Raw genomic sequence first — 14,669 nt, forward strand, 5'->3', positions numbered from 1 at the left:
CTGTATCGCCACACCCTTCACATATACATGATATGAAGAAATAAATATTTTATTTATTGTTTCGGCATTAACTTTGTGGTAAGACATGTTACAATAATTAAAGAAAACACTTCGTTTTTTACCACTTGAGTTTTATTATAGACTACATGTTTCAGAAGTTAAACTTCCATCATTCAGGTCTGTATAATAACTATACAGACCTGAATGATGGAAGTTTAACTTCTGAAACATGTAGTCTATAATAAAACTCAAGTGGTAAAAAACAAAGTGTTTTCTTTAATTATTGTAAGAAATAAATATATAGCGGTTGAAAGGAAAAATTTTTAGAATGAATTATTTATATTTGAAGCACTAACATTGTGATTTTCCATTTTATAATTAAAATGTAACTTTATTTTAAAATCACTATAAATATTTTATTATATTATATCATATTATGACATTATAATTAAGTTAAAATAAAATATTTACAGTGATATTAAAACAAAGTTACATTTTAATTTTTATGAATTATTTATCATTTATTTATTCGTGTATTCCTTATATGAGTTTCACAATTATTATATCTGATATTGTAATATAATTACATTTTTATATTACATGGTAACTACATTTTTCCCATAAATATTTATATAAAATAAGTACTCGTAATAAATAAGTAATAAACAATAAAACGTAACACATATCATCCTTCAAACATATTGAATGTCAATATATCAAGTGGGTCCATCATACTTGTGATATGTATTTCCTTTCCAACCCTTATCCGTATCCCACGGTGCATAGGGCACTGCATCGTTTATAACCATGCTATCTTGACACTTGAATACATGAAGGAAATGTGATTAGCCCTGCCGTCGACCTTACAGGTCACGGGGGTTCATGAACTATCTGCATCGTTTCAAGCTCCTTTAAGTTGCAAGCTGTACGTGAAATGATGAGACACCTCAAGATGTTTCTCACCTTTTGATGCTATGCCCCTTTTTCAGATTTCAAAGACAACAGCTGGAGGCGTGTTACAGGAGCCTGGGAAGGACCTATCTGACATCAGATCCGTGATAGTTCATAAGGAACTGTCACGAGAGGTAGTATCATACATGATAAAGGGGTCAAGGACATTGGTACCATAAACCAAGCTACTACACAAAATCCCTAACCTTCTTCTAGTGGAACGGAAGGTCTGCTGATGACAGTCAACAGTCCGCCTTCTCCTGAGGAGTGCAACGTGGTTTCCTCCCAGCAATGAGCAAATGCTGACAAGTTCCTGATTGGTCCACAGTAATTTATTCTTCCTGCTTCCAACACAGATTAAAATAAAATATGGTTTTAGCTAGAAGAAACAAAACAAACCTTCAGTTACTGCGGTGTCCGCTCTGCATTCAATCATATATGTCATGATATGTCGCACACAAGTTTTATTTATTTTAATTTTGCTGCTGATCTTCATATCGCTCACTCCTTTCAACAACTTCATTTATCAAAAAACTTGATTTTTTAGGAGATCGTTTTTAAAGTTTAAGAATATAATAAAATGTATTAAAAATAAATATCAAGCCACTTATTGAACTTTTCACTGCAACAGATCTTTTGAAGTAAAACCTGAAGGTTTTTTTCTCCATTTGAAAAATAATTAAATATTCAAAAAATAATTAAGCAATACCTTTTCTTCAAAATGCAAAAACAACACTTTCTGCCCTATAGAGGGTAAATATTAAGTTAAAAATAAGTCGCTTTTGCTGAGATATAGTACATTTTCTGGACATTCCAAAAACATGCACAACTGAAAATTGTCGATTTTTTATTTATGACGTTGTTGAAAGGAGTGAGCGATATCGGGGTTATTCCGTTTACAATTTTCAGACATCCTGAGATGACTGCAGCCTTATTTACTTGTCAGATTAAGAGAATAATTAATTCATTTTTATTTTGATCCCCTAAGAATCGAACTCAGGACTTCCAGAATGGTAGGCGAATGTGGTGATCACTACACTATGGAGTAGGACAAAATATGGACAATGATATGTGTGCGTTATGATCGATGATTAATATGCGTATCGCGAGTTGAGGTCCTGCGTAAAATAACTCTATATCTGGCCACGGAATTTGCCACTGAAACCTCCTAACCGAAATAAAGCCGCTATTCAATGTCTAAACCGAATTAATTGTGTCAATTTTTTGAGTGATGTGTCTCGTCATACGTGCCGACACGTGGTGAGAGATAAGACGATCATGGCACATGCATTATCTATGATTTTTTTATATTCATTAGTTGTCTAAGAATATTATGTTTGCCTATTATGTACAGGATGGCGCAAAATTAATCACGTTAATTATAAGTTGGGTAATATATCCAAAATAAACAAGGTTTCTTTGAATTCTACATTTATTTAGGTATATGTTAATACGTGTCAAACACGCACTAGTGTTTGATGTTTGACGCGTTTCGTCTTCTTAGGACATTATCAAACACTCGTGCGTGTTTGACGCGTCACGTATTAACATATACATAAATAAATGTAGAATTCAATCCAATAAACCATGTTTAATTTTGGATATATTACCCAACAATTCAATATGGAATTCTACCAACTGTCAGCAGTTACAATAAATTAATGACTTTATGACTTTTCGTGTTAATAATTTTTAGGTTGTCAGGATTTCGTCGTTACTGTTGTTATCTATTATATAACTATTGATTTTACGACAACGTGGTATTTACTATTTCTGATTTCCTATTAAATGGTTAGCGAACTCTTATTATTCAAATTTTCAGTCTGCACCGGGAATCGAAGACGCTCCATCGCATCGATCGTGAAGTGAGTTGACATTTTAACCATTAACTAAGTTTCTCACGTCCTTGCAAAATATTTAGATAATTAGTAGGCAAGGAATGAATTGGAAACAGGATATAAATCATTAAAGCTCGATGAAAGTTTTCATACGACCACTATTGCTCAATATGGAAACGCGGAATAATATCATATCGTTATGCGTTTTTCACTTTCAAACAATAAAGAGCCACTCTAAAACGTACGTACCTCTTAGTGTATTAGCCTCAGTTAAATTCGTATATGGAATTGAAATTTTCAAACCTCTTTTTGTTCATGTAATGTTTATTTTAGTGTGTGTATACATATGTATATACCGGACTTCCTTAAAACAAATAAAGTCCCGGAACTCGTTTCATGTCAAGCTTTTAACAACAAAAAAAATTTGTACAAATATCTTTCAAATATTCATTAAAATACCATATTTTATAATTGTGACGAATTATATAAATATATATAGTTATTACGTAAGCGCAAACATTGTTTTTGTCTAACAATACATTACCTTATACATAATAGAGAGAAAACAAAAAATAATATTTGCATCCAAACGTAGACGAAGAATAATATGGTATAACTTATTAAAATGTAACTTTGTTTTAAAATCACTATAAATAGTATTTAAAATTTACAGTGATTTTAAAACAAAGTTACATTTTACAACATTTTGAGTGTGTTCATAAAATGTTACACGTGTGTAAAGTGATCACTTAAACCAGCCTATGACGGTCGTCAGCCCCGTAAATCCCCAGACTTCCATATTCTTCTTCGTCTTTGATGAGATGTCAAAAAATAATAAGTTACGTTTTAACTATAAAATGGAAAAGCACAAAGTTAGTGCTTCAAATATAAATTATAATAATATGGTAGTCTGAGTATTTTTACAAAGTTTGCGACCTGTCATAGACTGAGAAAAGTGATCCTTTATATACTTGTTTTAATTCACTACTTTACCCACGATTGACAACTACCCTACTTAAATTTCATAAGTTATATGCGTTCTTTAATTGACACGTTTATTCATATTTAAGTTCTCCATACCATCTATGGTTGAGTTGAGGAAGCTTTTTATTTAGCAGAGACCTTCATGAAATGTATGTGAGTTAGATGGTGCCGAGAATTCACATGTGACGTATCGTAAGCCCTGTAAATACCCAGACTTCCATATTTTTCTTCATCTTTATTGAGATGTCAATAAAAATAACTACTTAAAGGTATGAATGCAAAGCTGAGAAGCATTATCGATAAAACTAAAAAAGGTGTGTTGAGGTGTTTTGGAAATTTGATTTCAATGAGTGAAGAAAGAATAGTGAAACTAATTTATGAAGCCAATGTTGCTGGTAGTAGAAGTGGAGGAAGATCAAAGAATAACTTGACATGATCAAGTATTTCAAATACTTTATAATTAAGAGCCTGAATTTGGAGAGACGCATGAATTTGGACGAGGCGAAGATTGTTTGCAAAGACAGATCAGTGTGGAGTTCTATTCTCTCTGGCTACCCCTGGGAGAACCAGCGTAATAGTTAATCAGTCAGTTCAACTGAAAAAACCTAGATTATATAGCAAAGATTTGGAAACTACTGTGAATAAAATAATGATTATCAAAATATTGTGTATGAAATAATGTTTTATCTTAAAACCCGTAATTTGTTTGTTTTTTATTGAATATTTTTTGCAGATACACTATGGCATATAGTGTATCTGCTGATAACACTTTTTTTTTATTTTAACTTTTTTTTAAATTAATTTTATTTTCGGTACTTTTCTTTAACTGGTTTCGATAAATAACTTTGTCATCTTCAGAGATGGATATATACTATTCATCATATATGTATAATACATTTCCATAATATATAATCTCTGAAGATTACAAAGTTCTGGTGGAAATACCAAGTTACTTACCAAAAATACGAAAAACAAGAGTGGTTAAAAGCAAAGTAGTTTTATTTAAAGGAAGATTTTATTTTTTTAAACTTTATAAAATTAAATAATTTAGTTTTAATCACTTTTTAAAAAGTTGTTAAAACTAAGTTATTGAATTTTATAAAGTTTATAAAATTTGCCACAAAGTATCTGCTGAAAACATTCAAGAAATATTTTATTTGTGTCTATGCGAGACCGCGTCTCGACGCCGACGCATTTACATGTCTGAACATTCATTCCCGCGAAAATCGGCGTCGCGCGGCGCCCCAATACCGGAACTGGACTCGCAGTTCCTGCGATCTACTTGCTTACATCCTCGCTGCAAGTATAAAGCTTAATGCGTATTTAAGGAGCCTCACTACCAAATACACCAGTGGCACGTGCGGTCAAATATCCCTCGCGGTCAATCAGTATGCGATCTGCATCACACCGCTACATTTTACCACGGCATATATAAACCCATCCCACGTATCTCGAACACCACTTGAGCGCCAACTGTTGAACGAGCTACACCACCACATGACCAGTCACAATTATTGATAAGTTAAAAAGTTATAATAATAGTATAAAGATGAAGAGTTTCATCTGTGTTTTGGTGGTCGCGATCGTAGCGTGTGAAGGAAGGGGTGTCAGTAATGATATTGCTAGGATCAATAGTGGAGATGAGCTTCTTTCTTCAATCATCGACGAGTGCTTTGGAGCTCCATCCACTACTGAATGCTTGAAAGTCAAGGTACTCACCTATCTGGACAATGTCTTGGGATACAGCGAACAGTCTTCGCGCGCGTTCGCAAGCGAGAACATCGACAAAGTCATCTTCGACAGGATGGGAAGGATCCTGAGCAGCAACGAGTTCAAGCTGAGGCTGCCCGAATTCATCTTCCAGAAGGCGGAAGTTAGCTACAGGGCCGATAGAGGAGTGGATGTGGACTTCCCCGAGGAAGACGCCAGCGATGATGCGACTTCTGAAGGTTTGAGAGTTATTATTAACTTACTTTAGCTTTCTTTTTGTGTCCAATATTGAACAAAACTCTCCCTCTTAGACTTGTACAGATCTCTATTGGACGCGATTCAAATCAAATCTAAAAATAAGTCTCAGAAAAAATGTAAAATCACATCGAAAATTATCTGAGGTAATGATGCATAAGGCATCGCATTAATACAGTGTTATATTAATTATTGAAAACATTTTTACTCAGACACTCCATTTTTTACCTTACGGATACAATGTACATATTTTTTTTTGAAAAAACGTAATTGTTGTTTTTTCCACTTTTTTGAGAATGAAATAGTCATTTCAATTAAACTGCTGTAATTCTACGTAATTCATACAAATACGAGTAGATTGAACATTTTACACACCTACGGTCTATAATCTAATTACGATAAACGCAAAATTAATATCATTTTAAATTTTAACATTTACTGTGTGGTTAGTCTTTTTTTTATTTTACAAAAAAAATGTCTTTTATCTAAGGATTTTTTTAAATTTATTTAATAAAAATAAAGGGACAGGGATTATTAGCCAGCCAGTTTTGAAAAATAAGAGGGTCTAAATAAATACTCGTATTAGTAAATTATCAATCAATTTTTTTAACATCACCTGAAGCGCAGAGCCGATCATCTTCCCTTCATTATAATAAACAACGAAATTAACATAGCATCATTTTCATGCAGTGCCCTATGCACCATTGTGATGTAAAAAATAACTCCTAGGTGGAGAAATTCAAGTGTTCGGGACACACTCTAAATGTTATGATTTGTTTATGTTATTTATTTTAATTATTAAATATTCTTATATTCATTTTTTTAAACAAAAATAAGACTTAACACTGGCAGAAACTTATTTCACTGGATGACTGCTAAATAAAAAATAATAAAAAATTATTAGGGAGAAAACTAAATTTTCACTTACAAAATTATTATTTTCACTTACTCCATTACAGTAATTTTTATATACGATACCGCCCAAAACTATGTCAAATTTTATTAGATGTATAAAACAATGTACTCGTATGTATAACCTGATTTTTTTCCCAATGTATCATCCTAAGTATTTCAATTCAATTTCCCGAAGTTCCTGACTTGAATTAATGATATCGCATTCTATATCACACTTTCTTTAGTCATATTAACATTCACTGTCCATAAAAGGGACATCGGCCAATGAATTTCTAATGTAAGCAAATCAGTAGAGCATTCCGACCTGTAAAATTAATTGTTCTTTGTAGTCAGATATTAGTGACAACGTGACCATTAAGCGGTCAATAAAAAATCATACAAAAACTAAACTTGGTAAATTCACATCACATTGTAGACAGAGACCATTAAGCGGTCAATAAAAAATCAGTCAAAAACTAAACTTGGTAAATTCACATCACACGTGTAGACAGAGAGGATATAATGCCACACCATTTTGCTTAGCTTATGGTACATTCTGAGAAAAGACAGAAAAGCCTGGAGACAGTTTGTGGACTCCATATGCTCCACCTAGGGAGCGGATATGGTTTATTATTATTATTATGGTACATTCTTTGTCTTATTCCGAATCTTGACCATATATCTGACAATAACACTTTCAAGTATTTGAATAACTTAACCATGCCAAGTTTTCCTCGGTGTTCCTTTACTACTATTTCCAAGCACATTCGCCTTTATTTTGTTTACCATTCTTTTTTCTCTCATTCGTTCCACGTGTCCAAACCATCTCTACTGAGATAAAAATGATAAGAATTATTGATATAATCAAGTAAAATATACAATTGATTTCTTAGTTATTTCGATAATTGTTATCTCGATCTTCAATTATTTTTTTATTTTACCCTTCGAATGTTTTACAGTGATTTTCGAGTGATTGCATATTAGCAGCATTCAGTTTATTTTCATCCTTCTTTTGCTAACTTCATGCTTCGTTTCCATACACTAGGGTTGGTACTAGGACCCCGTTGTGCACTGATAATTTAGCTTCCGCTGTTAGGCCTTTGTTTGAACAACTAATTTTATTGCATCATTCACTTTGTTAAAATTTCAGGATTTCAGGTACACTAAGTTACTTGCCATCTATCTCTCTCGTCATATCTGCGAATTAGCCTCCAATAATAGAGGATTTGCGGGTTATTCATAATTTAATTTTAAGTACACACAAACAAAAACATTTCAAACCAATAAAATATTCAATACAGTTGAAGGCGGTGTTATTTACGCAGTAAAAATACGTGTTGAGATTTTTTAAAATTTTTAGATTGAATTTTTCCATTTTAATTCATGTAAAAAATACAAAACTCTTAACAGTTTTTTATATATTCTAACAAAAAAATATAAATTCAATATTTCTTGAATGTTTTTCACAGATACATTGTGACATATTCTATAAACTTTATAAAATAAAACAACTTTGTTTTAACCACTTTTTATTGGTACTCTTTATCCAACCGGTTTCGACAAGAACCTTATCATCGTCAGGGTTTATGTGCTAATTCTTAAATATTGAAATACTCATAGTTAGGTTATCGATATTACTTAATTACCCTTCCCTTACGATACTAAAAACTTCCACGCACTCCGTACACCATATGAAAATATGATTGAAAAAACGGGGGAAAAAACTCCTAAATGTTGCTTTTATTGAGCATTGCGCAATGAATACGTCAACAAAATAAAAAGTGGTTAAAACAAAGTTGTTTTATTTTATAAAGTTTATAAATTTATCAGTATATATATCCAGACTATCGTGTATATAATGTTTTTAATTTATTGTTTTTCATAGCGATTTATTTAAATATTAATCTATTTAGTTTAAAAAAAACAGTACTACTCAATAGCACAATGTATGGAACGTATTGTTCTAATAAGAGGGGAAAAAATCTTTAACGCCTTGTTGTATGCAATATTCGTAACATGTTTTCCGAAAAAAGTCCATCGATTTTCTTTACATGTTTCTCTATAATTACAACATTTTGAGAGTGTCCAAATACTTGTTCACAAATCTGGATTATCTCAAATTAGGAGTTGTTTTTTTTTAATTTTTCACCATAGATGTCTCCAGTGAAATTCTGGTCGATTCAAACAATATGTTTCGAATTTGAACAATATATATACTTATATGTACATATCGCTCACTCCTTTCAAGAACGTCATAAATCAAAAATCGTCAATTTTCAGTTGTGCATGTTTTCGGAATGACCAGAAAATGTACTATATCCCAGCAAAAGAGGCATATTTTTAACTTAATATTTACCCGCCACAGGGCAGAAAATGTTGTTTTTGCATTTTGAAGAAAAGGTATTGTTTAATTATTTTTTTAAATACATTAAATATTTTTCAAATGGCAAAAAAACATTCAGGTTTTACCTAAAAAGATGTATTGCACAGTAAAAATTTCAATAAGTGGCTTGATATTTGTTTTTAATACATTGTATTATATTTTTAAACTTTAAATGCGTTCTCCTGAGAAATCAAGTTTTTTGATTTATGACGTTCTTGAAAGGAGTGAGCGATATATGTAAAAGTTAAAAAATTTGAGTAGTATGGTGTCAATCATGGGTAGAATTGGTGAATGTTACACGTGTGTAAAGTAATTACTTAAACCAGCCTATCACGGTCATAAGCCCTGTAAATACCCAGACATCCATATTCTTTTTCATCTATATTGAGATATCAAAAAATAATGTGTAGACTTTCTTTTATGTATTAATTATAAATCAAACACAGATTTTTGGGTCTAGTTTCGTTTTGTTAGGGTATTATCAAACGAATGATATTCGTTTGATAATGCCCTAACAAGGCGAAGCAATTGTCACAATTTTAATATTTTATGTGTTTTTGTTAGTAAAATACAACTTAGTAGACTCAAAAATCTGTGTTTGATTTAAAATCAATACATAAATTAAAATGGAGTTCTACAAATTAAACGCCAAATCAATAAATAGACTTTCTTTACACGTTTCTCTCATAATAATGACAAGACTTTTAAATTGCCATCTCAATAGACTTCTTGGTGTTGAGAAACATATGTAGTTGGATCATTGTGTTTTCGTTTTAGCCAGAGGACTCCTCAAGAAGAAGCTGCTGCTCCCGATCCTGCTGCTCTTCAAGCTGAAGATGAAGCTCTTGATGCCCATCTTCGTGGCTCTCATCGGTCTCAAGGCCATGAAGGCTCTGATCCTCAGCAAGGTGGCCATCCTGCTGGTGGTTGGATTCTTGGTAGCGCAACTCTTGAAGAAGGGAGGTAAGTATCTACTAGAAATCTTTGCGATTCATTTATGTAAAGCTGCATCCACATAGCGCTCGTGTACGACAGGCCTTAGGTGGTCACCGAAATAGAAAGACAAATTAAAATGAGTTTAAGAACTTTTTATTAGGTTTCTGGTCAGCTCAACCGATATAGTTAGGTAGAGAAGTTAGGACTCCACATTCAATTTGATATCTTCTTCTTCTTTTTCATCATCTTTTTGTAGGCCTTGTGGCCTGTTCTTAAGAGGGATTAGCTTCCTGCAATGTCGATTCCCAGCTATATAGCCCATCTTTTTGGTGGTCTGTCCGGGAGTCATCTACGATGGGGTTGCCATACAGTGCGATGTGGGGAAGTCTGGATGGTTCCATTCTCCTCACATGCGCATACCATTGTCTCCTACGTTGCCTTCCCCACCTAACGACATCTTCGATTTCGCATATTTCCCTGATCCTGGCGTTTCTTATTCTATCTCGAAGACTCAAATTTGATATCAAATGATAAAAGTGTGAACCTTAAAAAAAGTACATCCTTTAGATTCTAAATTCATTAATCATAAAAAAATTTAGAAAACTTTCCAAAATAAAATTCCAACATATTGGAATTAAATATTTTAATAACATCTCAAGGATATTTTTTTAAAATATATAAATGCCTCCTATACCAAACCATACATGTGAAATAAAAAAAACATACTTTAATGCAAAAACAAACCAAACAAAAAATATTGTATTCTTATCCTTAATTAAGTACAGTAAATAAATATTTTTCTGCCTCCCAGATTTGATTCTGATTCCCAGAGGGAGTAAAAATAAATACTGATGATTTTAAACAATAATATTAATTGATATTACCCTGAAGTGTGATCAACTTGCCTTCGTGTAAGAAATGGTCAAGATAACACTGGGTCAATATGATGCAGTGCCCTATGCACCTTTGATTAGAGGAAATAAATATTTGGTGTGATTCCCTCTCCAAGTACGAGAGCTTAATGTCTTTTGGAAAAGTACAGCGTAATTAGTATAAGTTATTTTATGAGTATAAATGTCTAGTCAATAAATTGTAGTGAAATAATTTTTGTAACAATATCAAACCAATATTTTTATATGTAAGGTTGTTAGCACACTATGGACGGGAAAGGTATTTCTACCCATTCGGTCGATTGATGCTTAAGGACGGGAAGGGTATTTTTACCTTCTGCGCCGGTCTCATTTCAAAGTCAGAAGAGAAGGAATTACATATTTAATGTTTTTATATGAATATTATGTACCAATCTCTTTGCTAAGGTCTTAACTATCAAATACATAATTATCAAATCTCATCGCCAGTGGTACGCAAGCATAAAAAACACCCATCCGAAATGTGTTAATAGAAAGCAAAAAAATGGTCTTTGATTATGATTATCCGCATTCGCTGATCACTCACAAAATTGTATTTTTCTATTCCCAGGTATGCCGATGGCGATGGCCATGACGCCAGCCCCAGAGCCGACAGCGCCCTCCACCGCGTACGGCCCGGCTGCCCCCGCGTCCTCAGCAGCTCCAGACAGCTACAGCCCCCACTGGGAGCCCTCCAGCAACGGCCCCTACGCCAGGGTGTGGGACACGGCCCAGAACTCAGCCTACAGCGCCTACTACCCCGGAAACACCGGATCTTCGTCTTCCTCGTCAAGCTACAGCCCGTCTGCTCCTTCCGTCAGCATAGCGACAGCTAGCGGATCCAGCACGTACTAAAACCGACCAAATCGTCACCATGAAAAAGCTTGTTCACCCATAAGTGTAGAGACATGCTTCTACGACAAATATAACGTACTTAATATGGTTCAAAGGGTATTATCACTGTAATTTGTTTGGATAAACTGAGACCCCAATTAACAACATTTTGAGTGTGTCCAAATACTTGTTCGCAAATCTGGATTATCTCCAATAATAGGAGTTATTTTCCATATTATTATTTGACATCTCAACATACAGTATGTTGTAACAACTCAAAATAATATGAGACCCCAATTGTTTAACAAAGTTTGTTCTTTCTTTCTTCTTTTAACCCTCATCTGCACCCAATGGTGCATAGGGCACTGCATCGTAGCGACGCAGTCTTATCTTGATCGTTAATTGCATGAATGCAAGGTGATCAGCCCTGCGCTTCTTGTGCCAGTCCAGGGTGATATTAAATAAACATGAGTGAAAATCACCCATATTTATTTTGACCCCCCTGGGAATCGAACCCGGGACCTCCAGCATGGTAGCCAAATAGACTGGCCACTACACTACGAAGGTGGTCAAATACGGGTTACAAGGAAATTATTTGTTTTTTAAAAAGACAAACAAAAAAGAAATTTTTATGAAAAATATTGGAAAGCCAAGAAAGTAGAAATTTTTTATTTTGAATTACCTAACATCGAATAACGGCTTATACAATACCGCTTATCATCAATTTCGTTGAACATAACGCAACAAATTGAGTTTACATTGATTTTAAGCACACATAATCCAGAGGAACAGTAATTTGCGGAGAGATTATGGATGATTTTAATGGATAAACGTAGAATACAAAGGGTGATCAGCTTAAAAGATTTTTCATATGGACTTTCCATTGCCCTAGTCAACTTTTAACGTCGAATTTAGATCCTTCTCTCTAAAAATATTTTCGAGTCTGAAAATGTTTTTAGTGATAAAAGTGGTTATTGATCAGCAAAAGTATGTTTAAATATCACTTTAAAACATTGCGTGACATCATATCGCTCACTCCTTTCAAGAACGTCATAAATCAAAAAACTTGATTTCTCAGGAGAACGTTTTTAAAGTTTAAAAATATAATACAATGTATTAAAAATAAATATCAAGCCACTTATTGAACTTTTTACTGTGCAACAGATCTTTTTAGGTAAAGCCTGAAGGTTCTTTCACCATTTGAAAAATATTTAGTATATTTAAAAAAATTATTAAACAATATTTTTTCTTAAAAATGCAAAAACAACACTTTCTGCCCTGTAGCGGGTAAATACTAAGTTAAAAATCTGTCTCTTTTGTTGGGGCATAGTACATTTTCTGGGCATTCCGAAAACGTGCACAACTGAAAATTGACGATTTTTGATTTATGACATTCTTGAAAGGAGTGAGCGATATATACATCTTAGGGAAAGTTTTAAAATGTTTGATATATTTTTTTATATTTTTTTTTTCCATTATCATAATAAAGTGGTAGTACCCTATTTGTAATTCTTTGTCAAACTTTTTATGACGTCTTAAAAAATCCATTGTTGTTTTGTGTAGTCTTTTCAGAAAAAAGGATTTTTCTGAAAAGACTATAATTTATTAATTTATTACATACTTACCTGTACAAAATTTTATTTATAAGTTCTTGAAGTTTTGGACCTTACAGCGCGCTTACTAAGAATTTATACCTTTGTACATAGACATTAATGTATACTAAATTATAAAGTGTAAAAAAACCTGTTTCTTAAAATTTTTCTGTGTGTTTCCTTATTTCTTAGTGCAGTGAATACACTGACGTATGATTATGTGTTTGGAAATATTTAATAAATTATTTTATTTATTTAAACTGATTTTTTTATATTATTTTTGAAATCTCAACAAAGATAATGAAGGTTATGGAAGTCTGGGCATTTGCGGGGCTTACGACCGTAATAAGCTGGTTTAAGTGATCACTTAGCTTGAATATAATTATAATTTGATCAGTTAATTTATTTACAACATTTTGAGTGTGTCCAAATATTTGTAATTTATAAAGTAATTTTTTTAATAATAATTAACTAACCCCATGCCGCTTTCCACAGGAGTAGGGCAGACAGACTAAAATGTCACATTACTCTGTCTTGCACATAATCTTCGCCTCTTCTACATTTATGCATCTCCTCATATGTATCCGCCTATTATTCCGACTCCTGACCTGACCACACCCAAGTATTTAAAATACTTGATCATGCCAAATTTTTCTTGGTCTTTCTGTTTCAAAATACATTTGCCTCATAAATTTGTTTTACTTTTCTTTCTTCACTCATTCATTCCACATGTCCAAACCATCTCAACACACCTTTCTTTTTATCAGTAATGCTTATTTCATTAATGGATTCGGCAGTCACTTCATGGTAATATCTATCCATATTTAATTTAAGTTATACTTGTTTGAAAATGATCCGGAATACATCAAAACACGTGTCACAATAGATTTTAAGAAACAGTGGTATTTACCAAGTAAAACTTAAATTATAAATGTATAATGCTTATCTCAGCGTTGCATTCTTTCCTTATACAATTCATCATTCGAACATCTATCATACGTTTTGTGGCATATTCATCTGAGACATTGCGTTTCGACTGCATTTAGTCAAATTCATCCTTTCATATTATTTTTTGACATCTCATCAAAGATGAAGAAGAATATGGAAGTCTGGGCATTTACGGGGCTTACGACCGTCATAGGCTGGTTAAGTGATCAGTTTACACACGTGTAACATTCACCAATTCTACCCATTATTGACAACCACACTACTCAAATTCTTGGAAGTTCTATATAGATGAACCAATTTAGAAACCTTGTTCATGAATCACTAGAACTTCACTAGAGACATCTATTAATGCCCAGACTTCCATATTCTTCTTCATCTTTGATGAGATGTCAAAAAATAATATGAAAGTAACTCCTGTAATTGGAAATAATCCAGA

General features: G+C 32.9%; 1 protein-coding gene across 1 annotated transcript; it reads left to right on the top strand.

Annotated features, from left to right (window-relative positions):
* Positions 1 to 5,230: 5,230 nt before the first annotated feature.
* On the top strand, positions 5,231 to 12,832 carry Osi20 (DUF1676 domain-containing protein Osi20). Its single transcript, XM_088270213.1, has 3 exons — positions 5,231 to 5,722; positions 9,793 to 9,978; positions 11,431 to 12,832. Exons 1-3 carry the CDS (start codon positions 5,323 to 5,325, stop codon positions 11,712 to 11,714), a joined length of 870 nt encoding a protein of 289 aa, XP_088126339.1. The 5' UTR covers positions 5,231 to 5,322; the 3' UTR covers positions 11,715 to 12,832.
* Positions 12,833 to 14,669: the final 1,837 nt, after the last annotated feature.

Source organism: Brachycentrus maculatus, unplaced genomic scaffold (genome assembly GCF_059751285.1).
Source record: "Brachycentrus maculatus isolate JH-2025_06_01 unplaced genomic scaffold, ASM5975128v1 h1tg000374l, whole genome shotgun sequence".
Classification (NCBI taxonomy): Eukaryota; Metazoa; Arthropoda; class Insecta; order Trichoptera; family Brachycentridae; genus Brachycentrus; species Brachycentrus maculatus.

Bases quoted from the DNA above. Each gene is read 5' to 3' on its own strand.
- Osi20 (XM_088270213.1), top strand. From the start codon at position 5,323: ATGAAGAGTTTCATCTGTGTTTTGGTGGTCGCGATCGTAGCGTGTGAA. The intron at 5,723-9,792 runs GTTTGAGAGTTA...TTTTCGTTTTAG, and splicing joins CGATGATGCGACTTCTGAAG to CCAGAGGACTCCTCAAGAAG. The intron at 9,979-11,430 runs GTAAGTATCTAC...TTCTATTCCCAG, and splicing joins GCAACTCTTGAAGAAGGGAG to GTATGCCGATGGCGATGGCC.